The sequence below is a fragment of the Phyllostomus hastatus genome, unplaced genomic scaffold (assembly GCF_019186645.2).
Source record: "Phyllostomus hastatus isolate PE091 unplaced genomic scaffold, TTU_PhHast_1.1 phas_scaffold_216, whole genome shotgun sequence".
NCBI classification, from domain to species: Eukaryota; Metazoa; Chordata; class Mammalia; order Chiroptera; family Phyllostomidae; genus Phyllostomus; species Phyllostomus hastatus.
This window is the reverse complement of record NW_025334018.1, coordinates 19,252,019-19,275,253: the sequence shown is the minus strand read 5'-3', so window position 1 is coordinate 19,275,253 and position 23,235 is coordinate 19,252,019. Positions and strand designations below refer to the sequence as shown.

The following is a 23,235-nucleotide window of genomic DNA, read 5'->3' as shown; positions in this document are numbered from 1 at the left end:
CGTTCCCCTGTAGAGCCTCGTTCATGCACTCGCTGCTCATCACTGGCTCCACACACCACCCTGCCAGGGTGCATTCTGGACCCCGCTACTGGGACATCCACAGTCTCAGGGCATAACGCCTGCTCTCGAGGAATCTGGAGTCTGATGAGACAACTACACATTAATAGATAATTACAAAACAACATGCAGATGCCTAAAAAATGGTTATAGACTAAAAGTAAGGAAGACAGGTATTAATTGCACCTGTGTAATCTACACAGAGATAAAATGTATAAAAGGGACAAAATAAACTGCGTGACGCTTTCTTGTGCACGGCTGGTACAGGACGCCGCACAGCTTTGTACAACCAAGTTCAGGAATGTCTGGAAAGGAGGAAGGAGGAAATGCCCTACGGATCAACGACACGTGGCCATAAATAACGTGGCACACTTTTGTGTGCTGTCCCTCAGCACAATGTGGTCGCACATGGAACAGACGAAAGCAGGTGCTCCTTCCAGTCGTGGCTACGGATAACGCTCAGAGAGCACATCAAACCAATGTTGTAGTTTGATCTAGTCATCCATGCGATCGGTACGAAAGCTTAAATATCTCCTAAAACAGCAAAGTCAAAAGAGACAACTCCTATTTGCTGATGCAACTCCGTGAATAATTATTAACACTGAGTCTAAATAAAATCTGACAACTTCTAAATTAATTACATGAAGAAAAATATTATGTTTACTAAAACTACTACTATAAGATACTGTCATGTAGATAAACTGGGCTATTTCTGCAGGAAAGCAGGAAGGTCCCCTTTTAGAAATAACTGCACATATCTTGTCAGAATGGATCAAAACACAAGGCCCAAGGATATGTTGTCTACAAGAAACCTACTTTAAATACAAAGATACTTGAATGTATATTCAAAGACACTTGAATGTATATTCAAGTAAAGGGATGCAGAAAAACACACCAAGCTATCACTAAGCAAGGAAAGCAAGATTAGCGATGTTAATTTTAGACATGGTAGATTTCAGAGCACAGAAAGTTACCCATAATAAGCAAAGATACTACATAATGATAAAGGAGGAAAATGTCCAAGAAGAAATAGCAACTATTAGTATATATGTGCCTAACAGAAGAACAACAAAACAAACTAAATGAGCCAAGAAGAAATTGGTTAACCAATATTGGTTATCCAATATTGTAGTTGAAGACTTTACCACCCTTCTCTCAGAAATGGACAAAGCCAAACATAAAAAATTGGTAAGGCCACACTTGAACTCAACAGCACTCTCAATCAATTGGATAAAACTGAATTTTGTAGATCACTTCACCCAACAACAGCAAATTACACATTCTTATCCAGCTCACAGGGACAAGATAGACCTTAAAATTTTTTTTAAATAACAGAACCATACAATACCTGCTCTTAGATGACAGTGAAACTGAACGAGAGATCAGTGACAGGAGGATGCCTGGAAAGTCCAGCAAACTTGGGGAAGAAACAGCGCACCTCTCAACAACACGTGAGTCAAAGGTGATATCTCACCGAAAATTTTAAAATAGTTTTGAAGTGAAAATTAAAATACAACTTATCAAAATACATAGGATACAGCAAAAGCTGTTATCCTAAAGAAAGTTTCATATATGCATCACATGCATATACTAGAAAAGAAGACAAATCTAAAATCTATATAAATATCAAATGCATAAAAATTCTAGGAAAGTTAAGTAAGCTACAGTGATAAAAGCAAATTAGTGATTGCCTTTGATTAACGTAAAAAAAGACACAAGTTCAAATATTGCAGAAGGAAACTTTTGGGTATTTCCCTAATTTCTTCAAAAGAAAGAAAGAGTCTTTGAAAAGGTAGATCATTGCTGAAAATATAAAATACCTGTAATAACCTGTTTTGATTTATTAAAAAATGAATGAAATAGCAATACTCCAAAAAATTGAAGTTATAATGGCTACAACTTCTTATTTAGTAAAGAAATTTCCGGTTTAAAATACTCCAAAAGTAATTTTATTGGCAATGAATACAGGCAATGCAGTTCTTCTACTTTAGCTTTACTTCACGTCTTTGAAGTGTATTATCAAGCTAGAAGAAACTAAGGCTATTGATTAGGGTTGACCGCACATCTTGTTATAATAATGACTAAAGAACGTACACACCAATGCATGATTAAGTTAACATATAATATGCATCCATGTATATCTAATACCAGTATTTTTAGCACCTTCCATATATAAACTTTTTAAAAAATAAATATGTATGAGGAAGATTACATTACTATTCTGATTTGAAGAATGAGAAATTAAAACATACATAAGTAATGACCCTGAGAAACGTGATTAAGCTAGATGCTGAGAGTCAAAATCAGATTCTTCTCATTCCAGAATCAATGCTTACATACTTTCTGCTATACTGACATTATATAATCTGACCTAGGGGTCTATATAGTCATTGGACCATTTCCAAATACACTAATTTGTCATACTTTTTAAGATGTTTTCACTTTAGCTCTTATCTGTTTTTTGTTGTATTCCTAAAAGTCTTCAGATTGCAATTCAAATAGGGTCATTTTAGCATTTTTGCCATAACAGTACCATTCTATAAGTGCAGGGTAGTATGTAGACAAAGTTATATACGCTAAAATTTGCATCTAAATCGAAATGACACTGTTTCCAAAGAAATGACATTTCCAGTTTTCAGGCTAACAAATCACTGGTGTTTTTTATCTCATCTTATTCCTTGCAACTCTCGATCTAACAGTAAATGCATGCATGGTGCCATTGCCACCCCTTGTCACTTTCAGTCTACTTTCTCCACATTCCGTTGCAAAGATTCAGAAACCTAGATAGGTGCCATAATGGAATCCAAAATGAACTGGAAACTAGTTGAATACATTTTTAAAGATAAGATATATTGATACCATATTCAAAGAAGCTGAACTAATTTCACAAAAGGAGTTAGAACATTATATTATGATTTTAAAATATGTATGTTTAATTATTTTCTTCGTATTATTTTTTCAAGTGGGAAAGACAAAATATTCTGAGATTTTCTATATCCATACAGTAATGCAATTTTGGAAATAAGACTTGAATTTTATGTAAAATGACTCTTTGGATACATGATTTTGATAATGACAACATTTACACTGTTCTTGTTATGAAAATGTATACTGTCTGTGTGTATCTGTAGATATATATGTATGTGTACATACATGTGTCATATACATTCATGCATCAAAAAAGCAATGTATTCTATGTAAAACTTGTGTATTAACCTGTAGTATCTTACACAGCTTTACTCTGTCACATTTTGAAGACTGAATTACTTAGAAATTGCACAAAAACAATCATCAGAGCAGTGTCTCTGAAGTGCATCCCTTTACGAGGTCAGGCACCAGGTCTGTTTGTTCTACAGACAATTTACACACTAAATGGAAATTAAAGCACAAGTCCACAGGTCCAGTGACTGAAGGATTCAAAGGAAGAATGTGGTTATCATCATTGGGCAATTGTGATTGGAAGAGAGCTTTCCCCCATGGCCCCCGCATTGTTTTAAGAAGTGATTTCAAGCAGGTGGAGTTTCTCTCTGCCATCTCTCATGCACCGTGGAAACACGGACAAAGAACAGAGGAAGGCAGAGTACCTGACTTGTACATTTTTCTAAATCCATCTCCCAGAGAAGGAAGTGAAGAAAATGTTCTTTTCTCTAAAGAAAATAATACCAAGGACTAAGAGTAAAGTCACTCGCCCTTCCCAGGAGAACAGTGCGCCTGTGTCCAAATCAACCAATCTCTGCCCACGTTTCCCAGGGCCTGAGGTTGCCATTGTCTGCCCATTCTCCCGCTGGACAATAGAAAACATCACCGCTACACCCACAGGGGGAGAAAGTAGGTCACCCCGCACAGTTCTCCACTCTGCTCTCAGCACTTACCCATTGTTACTGCTACCAACTTAGTGCGTCAGACTCGACAGCATTCCCCTGGAAATAGAGTTCGATTTATTTTTACCTCAAACACTTCTTCATCCAAAATCCTTGTTCCAAACACCGTGATTCCATTGGTGTCAACGATCGATCTCTCGCTTCTGTCCAGTGGTTTCGTGGTTTTCTTCTTACAATCCACAATCATGGTCACCGTTTTCTTCTCCACGCTGATGGCTACCCGATGCCACCTGAAAAAGCCAAGTGATTCCCCTGTAAGCCTCAAAGAGAGGGCTGCCGAACCATTACCCACGTTAAAAATACAATGCATGTGAAACTGTGAGAGCCAGCTGCAACCGTACAAAGTGCAGGCTCGTTTAGGCATCCGTCGGCTGGCAGGCGACTGCTCGCTGTTTCCCCAGAGCAGCCCTAGGCGCCGGAGGACACACACGGGTAGGACTCACAGCAGCACTGGCTGCTCTTGCTGATAAGGAAGTGCCATCCTCTGCTCTCCTTTGTGCTGTCACCACAAAAGCTCAACCTCCTCACGTCCGAACGAGGGTATGTGATAGAGATCAGGGCTGGGATAGGGGCTGAGTAATTGTGTCCATGTGCGTAGATGCTTTCTTCCAAAGTGGAATGCCACTTAGGAAAAAGAAAGAAAAAAGAAAAAGAGAGGAAAAAAAAAGCCTTCTGCTCTAAAAGATCCCTGGAGAGAGACCGTAAAAAGGGGCATCTACTAATTGAATGGCTGTTCCATCTGGAGCCACGGAACGTCCTCATTGCAAACACACAATGTGCTCCTCTGTCTTTATTCACGTGTATTTCAAGTGCTCTCGTTTTATTTTTCCATTTTAATTTCAAGACGGTTATAGATCACTACTGTGGGCACGAGCCAAGACGGAGACACAATCTCTCTCCTTCTTTCCAGGGCTGGCAGGAAGTGGGGATGCTGAAAGCAAGCACAGTCCACGCATGTGAGCAGGCAGCGTCTCGACCCACTGCGAGGCTCCCGCTCCAGCTGCCGCAGGGCCGCACCGACAGCCGCGAGGGCACGGTCTGGCCAGCCCTTCGGAAATACGCGTGCCCTTGTCATACCGTAACAGGGTGGCTTTTTTCACGGCACCTGCTGCTAACGTAACCACCAAGTGAAGCTCGCTGGATTCTGCAAGCCACTCTGGTTTACGTTTTAATTTTTTTTTCCAAATGAAAAGTGCTAGATTAATATTCCAGAGATGTCTAGGACTCGATCCATAAAGTAAAGTACCTAGAAGGCGGCAGGAGCCCTCCTAAAATGTGCTTCATGTGACTTGGCATGGTGACTGATGAGGGCCAAGTGCATTTCCATACACACACCATCTCGCTCTTTCCGCGGCGCGCTCAGCTGGCACAGGCGTCTGCGTCAGTGGGACTGGGCCCAGATTTACGTTCGGAACCTAATCCTCTGATGGTAACGTTTACACGGAGTTCTGCTAAGAGGCCCACGCCCTAACTGAAGCCATGCTCACTGTCGTAGGTACTTGCTTTTCATGAACAGAAAATAAAAATGAATTAAATTGCTAAACGCTGATTAGGGCTCTCAATTTGCTATTTTTGGGTGAATTAACTTCAGATCTGTTAATAATGATGTGTCAAACTATGGTGTCCTATGTAATGTTCATAACACTAAGTGAACACTTAGTTTTGGAGTTCTTCTCTTCTCCTACTGCACCTTCCGATCCTCAGAAAACCAGGTCAGCTCTTACATTCGGAGCACACACAGAATCCAGCGTCTGTCACCTTTGTGCAAGCTGCCATCTCTCCCTCCTAGGCCCCTACCTCGCCTCTGCTTCCACTCTCAGGGAAACGGAGCGGCCACTTAAAATCGTCAAATCAAGTCTCTGCCCTGCTAAAAACCATCGAATAGTCCCAGTGACAGCTGAAGTCCCCACTCTGCCTCCCAAGGGTTGTCCTCTGGCCCTCTCTGACCTCATGTCCAAATTTTTGTCCTCTGATCCCTGCACTCCAGCCGCACCGCTGCCTCCTCCTTGTGCCCTGTGGGTCTCCGCTCTTACAGGAACGCCCTTCCTCCATAGCCCTATGTAGCTCACTCCTTCCCTCCAACTTGTATCTGCTCAGTGTAGCCATATCAAAGAGATCCGCCCTACCTAAAAGGCATGTCCTACATTCCTGACCCTGATTTAGTTTCATTCATTGACCTATCACCATTTTCCATATTAAATGTTAAGGGGAATAATGTAAATGGCTCATGAAAGCTCAGTATTTTCTGGCATCGAGACATCATTTCCTCCAAGGCTCTGAGGAAGATATGCTGAGTGTAGATTTTTCTCCCCATCTGCACTGCTATTTCCTTCTCAAACCTATAACCAAATGTCGTATCACAGATAAACCGATTTTGATAAGCCTAGATTCAGCAATCAAATGCCCAGAAAATCTAATAAGCGTTGATGTGAGTTCAGCTGCTCCCTAAGTGGGAGGCAATGTTCAGAGCACAGAATTCACAAGTCAGCACGATCTTCAGGAGAATGTAGTGGTTACTGGAGACTCAGACCACTTTCTAAAAATACGACCTGTCTCTGCCACTTTCCAAATATATGATCTCAGGCAAGTTACCTAAACTCCCTGTGCCTCAGTTGCCTTATCTGTACAGTGGGCTATTAACATTACTTTGCTCTTAAGAGTTGTGAAAAATTAAATGATTTAACTGTGTATAGAGTGTTCAAACATGTAGCACATATCAAGCATGATATAAGGCTTCCGAAGCACAGATGCGCATCAATATTCATCTGATTGGTGAAAGGGAAGCGGACCATTCCTCTACGCGGAATGCCCACAGTGACTTCCCGTGTCACTGCGAATACAACCCGAAGTGCTAACAACCGCCTGCAACGTGGTGTCCCATCCGGCCTCCCGCGGCTTCTCCGTTCCCATCACCCTCTCTGCTCCTGGCAGGCTGGCTCCCTTGGCCTTGCCTAGACCCATCAGCCACCCGGGGTCTGCTTCCTCTCCTCCTGGAGCAGTAGGCTTCCGATTATCAGCACGACAGGGCCCCGACCTCCTTCACATGCCACCTTCGCAGTGCATTAAAAGGGCACCCCTCGCCACCATTCCCCAACCTCGTCCCTGGCCCGTTTCTGTCTCACGTGTCACCAGGGGGGGCGCACTTCACTAGTCGCTTTTGATTGCTCCTTGTCTGTCTGCCCGGACTGCAAACTCTGTACAGTTAGATATTGTGTTGTTTGTAGAAAAACCGTATCATACTTTTTCAACTCTTGTTGCACTAATCAAATGCGGGAATGGCTTTCCGCCGAAACACACGGGGTGATTCTGCTACTCACTTCCCATCGGCAAGGTTCACGGCCCTGAACAGGGGGTAGTCTTCTGGGGCGGGCTTCCCAGTGTGGTCCTCAAACAGGAAGACGGGCGACCTCCCGACCTCGACGCCGACTTGCTGAATGCCATGTTCGTTATATATAGATAAAAGGAAAGACTGGATTCCCTTTTTGGGTTTTACTGTAAATAATATTGAAAAATCTTCTGGAAAAGTTCCTCCTGAGAAGAGAAGCCCAGAGTCAGAATGCAAATTTCCGAATCACTGGTAGTTCACCCTAGTAGGTTTGGAACCTTCTGGGTGGCCTTCCTAAGTCACCTAAGATCAAATAGTAGTAACAATACAGGTTTGAAAACGAAACGGAGAGGACTCTCTGTTAAGCTATTCCTGCAATAATTCCTCAAGCTATATTCCAAGTTTAAAGCTGCTCATTTAAAGCACGATAGTGATATAAAATTAAATTAAAAGGTAGGAAAAAGACCGTGATGTCACGGGCAACATCAAACAGTCAGTGGGCACTTTAAAAACACTTGAGTCTTGCCCTGGCTGGCGTAGCTCAGCGAATTGAGTGCGGGCTGTGAACCAAAGTGTCGCAGGTTCGATTCCCAGTCAGGGCACATGCCTGGGTTGCAGGCCATGGCCCCCAACAACTGCACATTGATGTTTTTCTCTCTCTCTCTTAAAAAAAAAGCACTTGAGTTCCACTTTTGGTTCAAGAGTGAATTTCCTGCCTCTGTCTAATCTGAGGCCACCCATCATCTCTCCAAGGAGGCAGTGTAAAAACACAATAGAAAAATAAATTATTTCAGTCATGCCTTTGAAAGCTACAGCGTTCCTGATCAGTTTTTCCTATCAGGTAATACAGTTTCATTAATTAAGAAAGCTTATGTCATCATAAATCAGAACGATTAGAGACTTGATCAATTCGATCATGAATTCAAGAAGGCAGACTGTCTCCCGCCCCCAACCCCCAAAACTTCTTAATTTGATTTTTAAAATATTTTACGGATTTAAGAACTATTTTAATTGTTTTCATACTCAAAGTCACAAAAATGGTGCATTGAAATTCTTTATAGTTGCAGTTTATTACTTTTGTCTCCTAAAATGATTTCAAAACTAGAAATAGTGTGGAAAAAATCAATAACTTATCAAAATAAATGTGTTTTCAAAAATATGTGTACTTTAAAATGTCCTTCCATAAAAAACATGCTGCCTTGTTTTGTAATTTTTACTCCCTTGATTTCTAATTATTCTATCATTAGGAAACAATTTTATGTGCAAATGGAGAGCTTAGTTTCCTTCAGGTGCAGACAGTAAAATATAATATGCAGGGATAATATAATTAATTGTTTCTGAGATGGTCCCAAAGCACCCAAACAAACAAACAAACAAAAAAACCCACTTGATAATAAAAACAATACTGGCCCTAAGAACAGGCAAGCCCTGGACTAAATATTAACCCCATGGAATCTGGATAAGTGAGAGAGCTTCAGTGAAACTCAGAGTCTGCTTCTGTTATATAAGGATGGAAACATTCAACTCAGTCAAGTTATCAGAGAAAGCCATCACCGCATACCCAGTAGCGGGCAAGTACTTGCCACAAGTTACCTGCTTAAAAAATGTGAAGTTCACAAATTGCCATTTCACCCCTCAACCCCTTTGCCGACATTATTAGGATTTCTAGGTAATCAGTTTATTAGGCCAATTAATGCTTTCATGGAATGTAAAAATATCCACCACGTATTTTCCAATACCATTATGAAAATTTCCCATGTGAAGAATAAAATCTCTACTCATATCTCACTAGTACTATGAGATATGACTTTGATGATACTTGAGATAGGAATAGCATCCAAAAATAATACAGGATAATCTTTTTCATAACATCTGCTAAAGACATATTTCTCCCAACAGAAACATACAATGATTTCAGAGAGACACTCGTTAAGTGTGTCTAAATCCACAAATTCAGGAAGTCGACCAGGGTGGTCATTAAGGGTGAAGCTGCCGCGCTCTCCCTGATGAATAAATTCTGCATGATTGCATGCAAAAAGGAGTTAGACATAATGTGGTCTTCAAGTTTCATCATCTTGAAATAAAATAACCAATCATGAAATTTTCAAGTAAGCATATCTTTCGTGATTGTGCTCAATTCAAATGGACAATTATTAAATCGTTATTTATATTTATTAGAGACCACAATCTATTTGTTGTCTATTTTATACACACACACACGCACACACACACACACATATATTCCCCACCATAATTGCTCATTATATAGCATGATAAAAAATAGAAAAAAGTAGTTAACACAGTAGCAGCCGCCGTGGTGAATGAAGGGAACGTACCTGAAAATAACTGTTTTGTGGGGGCACTGAGCTGTGCTTGCTTTGAAACTCTGTAAGCAGTATCTGACCCTTTCGAATTCTTTCTGTTTGTGCAAAAGCCCGTTGTTTTCGATATTCCCTCCGGAGAATTGTGAAAATCTAGAGCTTTTAGTACATCAACTGGAGCAGCTGAAAAATAAGTTAAAAAGAAGAAAAACATAATCGAACAAATAATCTCTAATATAAAAACGAGTATTTTTAACAGAGGCAATTGTTTGTTGTTCCACTTTGCAAATCTGTTTATCACTTGAAATGCTTCCCTGACACGTGGGCGGGGAGCCCACGTGGGGCAGCAGGTGCAATGTCAACCAAAACGTTTTCAAAGGCAAAGTATCTCCAGTCAGGAGTCAAATTATGGAATAACAAAGCATATATACACACACATATATAGGGATGTATTTAATATACGTGTGAGTGTGTATATACATAGATCGAGAACTGAATACAACCTATGAACGCACAAACATTCTGATGTATCTCTATTACAACTTATAAATCTTTAGTTATTCTAAGTAATGGATGTTTGCCATAGGTACAGATGCTGGCTGTACCTATTCCATTAACTTCTAATAGATTTACTATTTAACTCTTCATAATCTAAATACAGGTGATTTTGAAGATTCAAGCTCAGAACAGATGTTATGCATACACATTGCAAATGAGCAGTTACTAAGCCACCCTGGATGCACAAAGAGACGTTCAAAGACGTTAAAAGAATAGTAATAAAATATAATGCCCTTGTGTCGAGTGCTTTCTGATGTTATTTACAAAGTACTACATATACATAAGTCTGTGTGGATGTATGTGTCTATGTCTATGTTATGTGTACATGCATGCATGTATGTATCGATGTGTAATTTGTTGACGTTCACCCTCTAGATTTGCCAGAGCAACCTCATGGACATTGCATCATGCTGCAGTATTTAGACCGAAAGCCCCTGGAGATGAGTAATCACGATCTTTTTCCCCCCTCTTAAGTAGCATTACAGTGTCTCCCGCAGGTCCACTTGTTGGCGGAAGCATGAATTCCCCAAATCCCATTCATTCCAGCCCCTCCCACCACCATGAAGTGATCGGTAGGAAATAAGTTTGGGACCCTGAACTTCCCCTTCGGGTAAATTTGATGCAGTAAACAGCTTTATTGGAATATACTTCGCATACAATGCAATGTAAAGTAGACAGTTCATCAGTTTTGGGATATTATGCTTTTCATTTTTACACATCATAAATAGATACACCGTCAAATCTGCCATTTTAACCATTTCCACGTGTACGATTTAGGAGCAGAATTATATTCACAGTGCTGGGCGACCGTCACCACCACCTATCGGGCTGGCCAAAAAGTCCATTTAGTTTTTCCCATAAAATAAAAGACACACTTTTCATTTCCACCAATAACTTTATTCATTTGGACGTTTTGAGTATGTCGGCTCTCTCCCACATGGCATAACATTGATTATTCTCAGTTAATGTCTGGACTTGGTTGCTAGTAACCCCAACTGGTCTATCCGACCGTGGAGCCCCGTCCGGCGAGAAATCTCCAGCGAGAAACCTCACAAACCACTTTGGACACGTTCGATCGGTCACAGCACCTTCTCCACACACTGCACAGATCTTTTTGGCATTTCAGTTGTGTTTTTACCTTTCTTGACATAATAAAGCATACTATGCCAAAAATGTTGCGTATTTTCTTCCACCTTCAATATTAAAATGGCTACGCGAAAATGCACCAATTTTGATGTTTTTATCACGCACGCTGATGTGAGAGCTGTCGCAGTACAATCTAACAAAACTTTTTCAAATGAAGTTAGAGACAACTAAGCGCTACTTAGAGCCATCATATGGGAAAAAAAACTTTTTTGGCCAACCCAATATTTCCAAAACTTTTTCATCACCCCAAAGAGAAACTCCGTACCCACTAACTCCCCACTTCCCCCCCTCTCCTAAACCCTTGGTGATCTCTAGTCTACTTTTTGTCTGTGTGAATTTGCCTCTTTTAGACATTTCATACAATATTAAAATGTTCCTCAGAACATTAAACACCGAAGTACCTACAACCAAGCAATCCCACTCCTGGGCATATATCCAAAGAATTGAAAGCTGAGACTTAAACAGATGCCTGCACGCCACTCTTCGTTGCTGCATTATTCACAATAGCCGAGAGGTGGAGGTAAGCCAAGCACTGACCAATATGTGAACAGAATGTCCTATATACGTACAATGTAATAGGACTTGGCCATAAAAAGGGACGAAGTTGTGATACATGCTACAACACGGATGGACCTTCAGAACATGACACTGCGTGAAATGAGCCAGGCATCGAAGGACAAATGACGTTTTTAGACTTCACATTTCCTGACCCACAACCAGTACCATTCAACTCCCTCGAAGGATAAAACCATGACTCATGAGATGTAAGCATCGTTACAAAACCGGACTTCAGAGTCCGTGTCACCCAACACGCTTTCATTCTATTGGCTTTCTATGTTTATTCAAAAATTTAAAATTTCAGAAAAGGCCATGTGCTGGCCAAGGCAACACTGGGCATGTCTGAGACAGAGGCTTGACCTCACATCCTGAGATTCAAACTAAAAAGCGTCTAATTACACCCCAGGAAGTACGTAGGGCTCAGTGTCTGTATTTGAGAAGATTCACAAAGCCCCGTTTTGTCCGGAAGGAAAAGAAATCACTTCTGGCTGAAAGTGAGCACCAATATTTTAGATTGGAAAAGTGTCAGTTGTTCGTTAAAAAAAAAAACACAATTGCCATCGCATCTTAAGCACGGCAGGGTTCATGAGCACCCCGTTTCCGGGAGGACCCGAGGAGAATGAAAAGGGGGGCTGGTTCGAGAGTGGGGAGGTGTGATCACCAGAGTTTATCACGCAAAGGAGGCGTGGTCTGCAACCGTGCTGTTCTTTGAAAATCACAACTTCAATTAATATTCTTCCCGATAACTTTCCGTCTTTTATAGAATCTGTGAGTGGATGCCCGTGAGCAGTGTGCACCTGGCCACGTCCTTCGTTGGTTAAGTTTGGGGGGCACTGACTCTGATGCGTCCAAACATGTGCGGATAAGGCTTTAGGTAATTTGCCTCCTGCCGTATAACTACTGTACTTCCTTCATCAATAAAGACCGTCCACTTATGTCATCAAGCTTCTGAATGAACATCAACCTACAACCCAGTAGAGTAGACATTGTTTCTAATTATTAAAAAGAAAAAAAAAACGTTTCTTTATGGGAATTGAATGTTTTGAAGGGATCATTAACTCTATCAAATAGGACACTTTTTAGTTCAGCCTTGGCATATTTAGAGAACAATAATAGCAGTTAAGAACATCTTTTACAATGGTCCTACTTCTAATGGCCAGTCTTTGTAGGCCAGTAGGACACCTGACCATTCTTACCATTGTCTTTTCTCCTGAGATAAAACTAAGAGAGAAACAATTGTAACCACTGCGACGTCCACTAGAGTCTAGTACGTGCCAGTCACCGTCAGTCATCGCACTAAGCTGTTCTCAGGCCTTAACCCCGCAGACCATTCAGGGGCTGCGTTCCCGCCCACACGGTGCAGAGGAAGGAACTGGGAACTGCAAGCAAACCGAGGATGAGCTCACCTGTAAGTGGAACCTGATTGACAAAACAAATAAGCAAGCAAAATATGACCAGAGCCCTGGCTGGCGTAGCTCAGTAGACTGAGCGTGGGCTGTGAACCAAAGTGCCGCAGGTTCGATTCCCAGTCAGGGCACATGCCTGGGTTGCAGGCCATGACCCCCAGCAATGCACATTGATGTTTCTCTCTCTCTCTCTTTCTCCCTCCCTTCCCTTTCTAAAAATAAATTTTAAAAAAATATAACCAGAGACATTGACATAAAGAACAAACTGACAGTAATCAGGGGCAGGGGGAGAGGGATAATGGGGGGAAATAGGGGGTGAGCCATCAAGACACATGTATAAAGGACACATGGACAAAGCGAAAGGGGGTAGGCACCAGGGTGGGAGGTGGGGATGCGTGGGGCCGGGGGAGATGGAGACAACTGTAGTTGAACAGCAATAAGAAAAATTATATAAAGGAGGATGCCCCTAAAGTCCGTGCACCCATCAGACCCAGGCTTTTGGCATTCCACCGCCCTCCTTGCTCTACCCCAGAAATAAAAACCCTGCAAAAAGGAGACTTAAAACGTAAATATCACATATAAAAGTGATCTTGAGGCTGTTAATTGATCCCTGATGTTTATATTTGTTTTCAGTTACACTCAGTTCAGGCTGCAGGTACACAGGATGCGGAAGGAGACCACAGCATCTTATCTGTTTGTTTTATCTTATCTTCTTGCTCAGAAGCCATTAGGACAAGTACCTCTGAACAGTGTAAAGACCCCAGGATGGGAACACAGACACAAAGGCTGTCATTCTGAGCAGAAAAGGAGACGGCCCACGGCCAGACTGCACACAGGCAAATAACACGTACAATGGACCATCACTTTCCTTCCCTCCACTCGGTCTTTTCCACTTGTCTCTTTCCAGGAGCCCAGGGCTTGTGACATTGGTCCCCTCCTACTGTGAGGGTGATGCTACAAAAACACACTCCTTCTTGAGGGCTCACACTAAGGGCTCTATTTTCCTCATGCAGTTTCTTGGAGAAGCACATGCTATGAAATAATTATTCACTCTTTGCAAAACAGTAAAAAAATGGAGACATTGAATGAAGATGTCAAGTAGATTTTTTTCCCTAAAATGTCATGTCAAGTTCCCAAGACGTAGCTCAGTTAACCAAGACTCAAAGTTATTTGAGACATTTTTTCCTTTCAAATAAAATCAATGATAGATGAAGCCACTTTGAAATCCACCTATTGTCTGACCTCATAATCATAGCATTTAACTAATTCTTATGGTTCTAAGGTTTTATACAGATGTGCATGCGTGCACACAGACAAACTATTCGTCATATTTTACTAACTCGACTGCAACTGTGAACGATTAGAAGTGCTCATTTAGTTTAGCTCAACTCAATATATCTAAAAGAAGTGAAATTTCCATATTCAAAGCAAATCTGAAAGGCTCTCAATATTTTAATGGTTTCAGTGTTGCCAGTAGAGATCGCATGCAGCATGATGAACTTTTCAGATGTGCCCAATCAGAAGACTATTTTCTCCAATCATATTTTCCTGGCTTTTATTGTCTACTTTTATTGTTTCTTTTATGGGAGAATAGGACATCAGAGCCAGTCCATTACTACAATAGCCATTTGACAGTTTTCCATGAATTTTCCTATTAATCTGCACACCACAGCTTGAGCGAGCTTCCCAAACTCCATGCTTCTTGTCAACCTGCTGCGTGAATCCCGTCAGAGAAGCCCGCCGACTTCCAGATGTATGCACGTACCCTGCACACACAGCGGTGACGACCCGGCCACACTCACTCCCCTCCCGGGGCCTGTTGGGTGTCCGTCCTTCGGCTCCATTACCCGCTAACACCTCCTCGCTCCCCGCGTCAGCCATTCTGGACTCAGCCTTCCCAGGACCCACCATGCTCCTCCTCCTGCCCCTGGGCCCTTGTCATCCCATTCCCCTTTCTGAAGCATGGGGTCCTCCTCACCTGCGGATGGGGCGGGCATGACTGATGGGAAACACCCTAGAAACATCCCTCTCTCTCTCAAGGCTGGGTCAGAGATGCACACCTCTCCCACAGCAGTCTTCACACTTGCCTCTGCTGGTTTACCTAGACCTGAGTTTTTCCCAAACTGGAAGAGAACTCGTATGTACACACACACACACACACAAACACACACACAGCCTGTATAAATTATTGATTGCATGTGAAACACAGTACTGTGAAAATTTATAGAATCGACTCTCTCTGAAGTCCATAAAACTCTCTTGTTCTGAAACAAAAATATTTGATAGCTTAACCCTGGCTGGTGTGGCTCAGTGGATTGAGCGCTGGCCTGAGAAGCAAAGGGTGGCCAGTTCGATTCCCAGTCAGGGCACATGCCTGGGTCATGAGTCAGGTGCCCAGTAGGGGGTGGATGAGAGGCAACCACACATTAATGTTTCTCTCCCTTTCTTTCTCCCTCTCTTCCCCTCTGTCCAAAAATAAATAAATAAAGTCTTTTTTAAAAAAGAAAAACTAATCACTACACTGACTGGGCTGGAGCCCAGCCATTCATTCCTGTTTTCCTTTGTTTTGTTTACTTTTTATTGTTGACACTATTACAGGTGCCCCCATTTCCCGCCCCCCTCTGCCCAACTCCGCCCAGCCCCCATACCCCTTCCGGCCATCACCACGCCGTTGTCTGTGTCCATGACACTGAGTAAGGCACTTACCCTCCCTACCCTTCTAAGACTTAGTTTCTTCAACTCAACCTCATTTTGAGAATAAATGAGACAGGGGATTTTAATCTTTCATGCACAGTAAGCATTCAATAAAAATAATATCAAAAAGCATTACTTCTTCAAAATGTCAACCCTTTGGGATATCTGGATGAGTTCTAGGGAGTGCCACCCATGCTTTCCCAGAGCTGTCATTCACTGGATTCCCGCTGTTCATTTCCTCAGAGGACCCTGGGGACCCTCCTCCCAGGGGAGGAGAGGGCTGAACCGCATTCCGTCTGGAAAGGTCCATGCCGTGACACCCATGAAAACCGCCCCGTGCTCAGCAATCTCCCCAGCATGTTCTCATGTCACCCCACCCACACGCGACCCCAAGAGGGTTCCTGGGACTGTAACCGCTTAAGCCACCAAATGAGTCTCAAATCTGTACCATCATGCTCTCCGTTCCAATACCGCCCTGTCGCATGAACTTGACATTAATACACCGACCACATTAGCATTTCTCCCCTTTAATAATTTTTCTTCGCACTGCATATGCACGAATATAACTGTAGCTTTAACACAGTAACCCTGATGGCAGGCACTTATTTAAAGGGTTTAAAACCTCATATTTTAGTGTCTTTCCTCTACTACTTTTCTTCCATTTATCTCAGACACACATGCTACGTACAAATCTTGTGTTATCGGCCAATATGAAGTATTAGAAAATAAAACACATTGGCCTGCATTCTCCCATATTTAAAAGGCATGGAAGTTCATCTTTAAATGACTGCAAGGATAACTAACGTCAATAGAAAATACATAAATTTCCTATGCCCATACAACTTTTTTAGTGGAAAAAAATACCAGACTTTTTGTGTGTGTTCTGTAATCTAACCTCTGTATTTAAAAAAAAAGTGCAAAATGAAAGAAATAAACTTCTGGAAAACATTAGCAAATTGCAAGTATATAAGATTAGAGCTGTACAATTTGCATTAAATGCTTTTGGGCATGGCAAGTGTTTAAAGTTTACTTTCCCCAAAGCAGTTCTAGAACAAATTTAAATGTTTTGCCATTTTAAGCCTATGTGTAGAGAATATATTCTCCTACAGAAAAATACATCGCAGGCTCAAGTTTTTGATGGGCCTCTTGGAAAAATGGGTTTTGATATGCCAACAAAGAACAGCACCAAATCGAGAATGACGTAAGCCAAAACAGTATGAAACAGTCTCCTGGAGTTGTAGGATTTTATGGTTCATCTCGTCAAACCAAGCACCTAACAAGCCCATTGGGACTAGCATTTCAGGAAATAGAAGCCCAATGGTCAAACGTAAATGCACTTCGTTGCAACTCCGTGAAAATGCCAATTTAAAAAAAAAATAGTTACACAGTGAAATTCAAAATTAAAAAGGTCGGGGGAAAATACACAGTGAAATACAGGGTGGGAAAAAAGTAGGTTTACCATTGTTCGTGTGGAAAATCATACAATAATTAATAAATAATGATGCAAGAATAAGCTCTGTGTTTCACATACTCGCCACTGGAAACCTACTTTGGCCTCATCCTGTATTCTCAAGCACAACGAATGGAAAAAGGGTGACTCCCATCGGAATCAATTGCAGTCCCCTCCCCTTTTGTTGAGTATGTATTCTAACTCTGAGCTATCCAGTGGCTGGGAGAAATCTGTAAGACACAGGGCCTTAGGTTTCGCGTTGATCAGGAACAATACACGCCCTGGCTTTGGTGTCAGCCCGTGTATACACTTCCTCGACAGCGTCTCATCTGTAGCCGCTCTCTAGGTCCTCAGCTCGGTCCGCCTCTCCCATCTGCCTCCTGGACAGCACACACCGTTGCTCCGTGCAACCGGGAGGCAAAGCACGAACTCCCATGACCATCTCTGCACGACTGCGTGTGACCTCGGAAAACAACCGAGTTGATATGCACGGCGACCATCGAATAAGGCAACTCTCTAACTGTGTGGAATTGGGATGTTGGGTTGGCTACGTCTAAATATGCAAAATGAAATGAAAAACTGTGGCAATCTTTTGGACCATAAATCTGGCCTAGAAGCTGCACAAATAATTCAAAGCACTATGTGTGCTCCAAAATTATCTAATTCCACATTTTGTATAAATTTCAATAGGGCATTACTTTTGTTAATAAAGATTTTATTTATTTATTTTTAGAGAGAGGGGAAGGTAAGAAGAGAGAGAGGGAGAGAAAGATTAACACGAGAGAGAAACATCAGTTGGTTACCTCTCACAGACACCCCAAATGGGACAGACCCGCCACCCAGGCATGTGCCCTGACCGGGAATCGAGCTGGTGACCTTTCGATTTGTAAGACAACGCCCAACCAACTAAGCCACACCAGTCAGGGCAGGGTACTACTTTTTATAAGTGACAAATATTTGGCTAAATATAAAGGAGAAAAGTAAATCAGTGCATGGGTATCGGAAGGAGAGGGCAGGAGTCCATATCGAACAAGAAAGAGAGTTAAGGCTTCCATAGGAACATGATGTTTGAGCAGTCTAGAAAGGCATCGTCTAGAAGCGCCTACCTTGCTCGTCTTACAGAAAGACATTCTAAGCGAAAGGAGCAAGAGGAATGGCAAGTGCAAAGCACCTGAGTGGGGAGCGGGCCCAGACGCTGCAGGAAATGCAAGGAGACAAGTACGCCTGCAGCCGAGGAAATGACACAGGCGAGAGGTCAGAGAAGCAAGGGCGAGAGCACGTGAAGGCAGCCTGCCCAGGTTCCGCGGGCTCAGGGGCTTGGGGTTCTCTCCCAGGTGAGGTGGAAGCCACTGGAAGCTGCAGGCATAGGCGTAGCATGAGCCAACTGATTTTCCAGACCACTGCGGCTCTGAGCTGAGAGCAGACCGCGGCGGCCCTGGGGCGGAACCGCAGGGCAGACAGGAAGCACCTCCCATCTTCTCCGGGTCAGACTCTGTCCCCTCGGACTGACAGATGAATCACTGAGTCAGCTGCGGGTGTGCTCTGGAGACGGGGCGCGGACAGCAGCTGCTGATAGCTCGGATGTGGGGTCGGAGAGAAAAGAAGTCTCAGCCGACTCTGGGTGCTTTTTTCAAATGAACTTGAACATCAGGACTGATTACGTTGCCATCGCCTGAGACGGGGAAGATGGTGAGAGGAGGGAAGCTCTGTAGCTTCTGGCAGGCTCGCTTTGAGATGACCTCATGAATGTCATTGGAAATGCCTAAATAGGCAGTTGAGTATACGAGTCCGAAGTTCTGGGGAAAGAGCTGAGGTAGAAATAAAACTGTGGGAGTTCACAGCCTACCGATGTTATTTAAAACTATAATTAACTTAATGACTCGGTTATTTGAAAACCTTTTTTGGTATAACTTTCCCTGAAAGAAATCATTATGACTTAGAAATGCTTGCAATAAATATTTTTGTCTTCTCCAGTAATCAAAATAGACATCTTGGACCACTCTATTAATCCTCGGAAACAAAAATCGCCCTTTGCAATTTATGTTTCAAAACATAAATGCTGTCATCGGGGTTATAACAAGAACAATCACGTCGTAGGGTGTAAGAACGTTATTAGGCCACTTCTTTGTCGTATACACGTTTTATCAGTGTGTGCGCACGTCTGGGTAACATACTCCCCTAGAAAATAGGAACATTATTCATTCAGATGTTTTTCAAGTCTATGGCGCGGCCATAACTCTGTATCAAGTGTGGCGTGACCACATGGACCAGTCATCACTGAGAACCGCGGGTGACCTTGCCGTGGGTCGGCTGCCCCAGGAAGAGCAGCGTGGCTATTCGTCAGTGGACACAATGGTTGCAATCAATTGGAACCACCCAGGATGGCTAGACATCAAAGTCTGCACCCACCCTGCCAACTTCGCAGCCCCCCCGTCCTTGGTGATCAGTCACAGGATCCCACGCTCTGCAGAAAACTATATCCGCATGGTCCTGTGTTACGCGGCCCCGCCCACTGCCCAGGCCTCCCCACCCCTCCCACAACACGCACACTCCGTGGGAACAGACCGGCACGCTGTCTGCGCAGCCACGGCCCCTAGCAGAGCGCGGAGAGGAGAGGCACTCAGTTCTCGCAGGGACGGCACGGCCTCCGTCCTGCGCGGTCTCGTGCCCTGCACACTTCCACGAACTGACGGTTGAAGGCAGAAATAACATCACAACGCTGAGAGCGTGCTATACGAAAAGTATGGCCTTTCTGATTTCTAAGTGGCCAAAGCTATGGAAGTGTTTCTTATAAAACGGAAGTTCCATGTTCAATGCAACTATTTGATTTTAACGTGGAAAAGAGCAATCCCCGTTGACATTTATTCTATTACGTGCTACGGAGACGACTTTTTCCAAGAGCACTATCTATATCCTGATCAGCCGATCTGCCCCCTGCAGTCTCTGCAGAGCCACGGCTGTCTGATGATAGGGTATTTATTCATCCGATAATTTGCACACAGCAGATAAATAACCTTTCACTTGACTTCCAGTGCCTTGTTACACAAGCTGGGCACATCCCTGTTTTGAGTATATTTATTTTCTGTAACAGAAAGTCTGGAAACTCTTGACTGTGTATCAGAATTATCTGTGGAGCGTCACAGGACGCCCCTCGGGTCCCGTACAATCAAACGCACTGGGACGGACTGAAAAGGATGGTGCTATCAGGCCAGGGCTGATTCCCTCTACCTTCTCGACTTTAGTGGAATTTCCTTTCTAATGAGTTCATTAATGCACTCCATACATATTTATCGGCTGTCTGTTACATGGCGGGTGTGGCACCAGATGCCAGAATTTCTTCTGCTGATGAAAAAGATGCATCGCCTGCTTTCGTTGCAGCACCAACAGTGCTCTGCGATAAGCACTCGAGTCTGGAGTAGGCACCTTGTGCTTTACAATGTTGTACAAGGTCAACTACCAGAGGCTGAACGGTTGACGAGAGGCGTTCCTGGAGAGATGATATCTAAACACTGCTTGAACAGACAGCGGTGACAAGCGGATTGGGAGAGCGTTCTGCGGGGAGACCCCAGCTTGCTCGGAGGCACAATAGAGACTGATATTCCCAACAAATCACCCTAACGCCAGCAAAAATCAGTTCCATATACCTCTGGAGACAGGGGCAACAACTGATGCACATAATCTTCTGTGCCAACTCAGGTCATTAGGCTACTGAAGAGCAGTTCCTCAGAGCTGCCACTCACACCTTCACCGCTTTCAGTAAAGATGTACCAGATGCCAGCTCTGGGACAGGCGTCTGGTCTGCGTGCGCGGGGCACACGCACCACATAAAACAGATGAAGATGCCCAGGCCGGTGACCGTGGTGTAACTAAAGTCACGATGGACAGAAGTAGAATACAAAACATACATACTTTCTTCCAAAACAATTCTGCAACTATTATCTATCAGTCCTATTAAGCACGTGAAACTTCATGCACTCCTTGCTTAAAGATGGCACTTCCTAACAGAATTATATGCATAACACGCAAATCACTTTCTAACATGAAGAGTGTTTGCTAAAGTAATTATAAAGCGGCAGCTATAGAGGGGCCACTCTTTCTCATAGTTATTAAGCAAAAATAGATGATCCCCAAGAGCATGCAAAATAGAAGTTACAAATGAATATAGGATAGAGATTTCCCCGACTATTACTTTTATAGGTTGATATCAGGCTTGACTTCAACTTCCTCGCTCACCGGTAGACAAGCGAAAAGATGATGTCGCTGCCAAAGCAAACACGCCCCTTCTTGTGGTCTCTTTCCCTGCCGCATCACCGTGTTTTAGAGGGAAGCAGTGCATCAGTAGCTTCAAATATTGAGAGGCATCTTTGGAGAGACAGTGTAAAACTGTTTCCCAGATGAAGAAAGCTACAGAGAAACCCCAATTCATTCACTTTCTGAGGATGAGGAAGGGCAAGGGGAGTGGGGGGGGTCTTGTCACTGCTATCAGCGTGACATGAGGTGGGGGTCACCTCACACCAGTCCGAGTTAACCAGCTTTTACCCTGTTCCAGTCTGCTGCGCAAAGTGAGAAGATAATTAGTCATCTAAATAGTGACCATGTCAAAGACTGGGCATTCTGGCATCTTGGTAGACACTGGGGAAGGAAATAAAACCAAACCACATTCATGAACCCCCCAGCAACTCCTAGAGGGAGACTAACATATAAATGAGTGATTTTTAAAATAACGATAATGTGGCATGAGTTTTCTATGTTTTTTTTTTTTTGGCAAAGCATGAATCTTCCAGTTACATTCTCCCAGTAGATTACATTCCAAACAGCTCTTAGATGATCAGGTTTGACACCTCAGACTGAAGGTAATAAGGCTACTTCTACACATCAACCCCCCAAGGTGGAGTGGGGCCTGTTGTTCCTTGCAGTGGATCCTGATTGGAACAGGCGGTAGTTTGCACGAGTCTTTGTTACTTAATGTAACCAAGCCAGCCCCAATCTACACCCTGAATGCCCACAGATGCAGCTGTCAGCGTCTTCTTAACTGAGTCCAAGAAACAAAGTGACATCTCCTGGCTCCCAGCCACCCCTCTTGGGGTTCCCCCGTCATTGGTCCATAAACGATGACAGTGATCTACCCCTGAACTTGAGAGCAGGCTGAAGAGCGACCTGAATTAGAATATCACCTTGGCCAGGAGCTCTTTACATGTCTCCTAGGTGGCACTGCAGTTATTCACACAAGTGCATGGTACGCACTGTGGTGCAGATGCATGTGAACATGCATGATATTAATGCATGATCTGTGCATTAATATGAGACCCCAGAATGCCATAATCACAAGTCAGGGAAGCTGTGGAGAAGCCTTAGAACGCACGATAAAGTCACCATGGACAGTGATCAAAAGCAAGCTTGTGTGGGTTCAAATCCTGGGTCTGTGGCCTCGTAGCTGTGTGACCTTAGGCAAAATCATTAACTTCTCTGTTAATGTTCTCATAGGTAAAATGGAGATCTTAATAGTAGCTTCCTCCCAAGGCATTTGTCTGAATGAAACAAGAACCCATATGGTGCCCAATGAGCAGCATGCACACAGTGTGAAATCTCACTGCTACGCGTGTCCGCCTGGAGATAGGGAGCTGGAGCTCAGTCTTCACGTATGAAAAGGCAATTGCCAGAGGGAGAAGGGAACAGGTATCCCAGGGACAGAGAACAGGGTGTTCAAAGATAGCGGAGGACGCAGCCACGAGGTTAAACGTGGCTGATGCGCAGGTGAGTGGGAGTGGGGTGGGAACAGGCGGGAAATGGTCCATCAGGAGCCCAACACACGGAGCCGTTCCATTCTGCAGGGCGCACA

At 43.3% G+C, this 23,235-nt stretch overlaps 1 protein-coding gene across 4 annotated transcripts in view; it reads right to left on the bottom strand.

Annotated features, from left to right (window-relative positions):
* Positions 1-23,235, bottom strand: part of COL11A1 (collagen type XI alpha 1 chain) — a 164,828-nt gene that overhangs the window by 134,819 nt on the left and 6,774 nt on the right. For all 4 annotated transcript variants that reach the window (XM_045816516.1, XM_045816518.1, XM_045816515.1 and 1 more), the window contains exons 2-4: positions 9,600-9,767; positions 7,256-7,469; positions 4,006-4,168 (exon numbers count right to left, since the gene is read on the bottom strand). In XM_045816516.1, the coding sequence (XP_045672472.1) occupies positions 4,006-4,168; positions 7,256-7,469; positions 9,600-9,767 (545 nt within the window). The remainder of the gene's footprint in view (positions 1-4,005; positions 4,169-7,255; positions 7,470-9,599; positions 9,768-23,235) is intronic.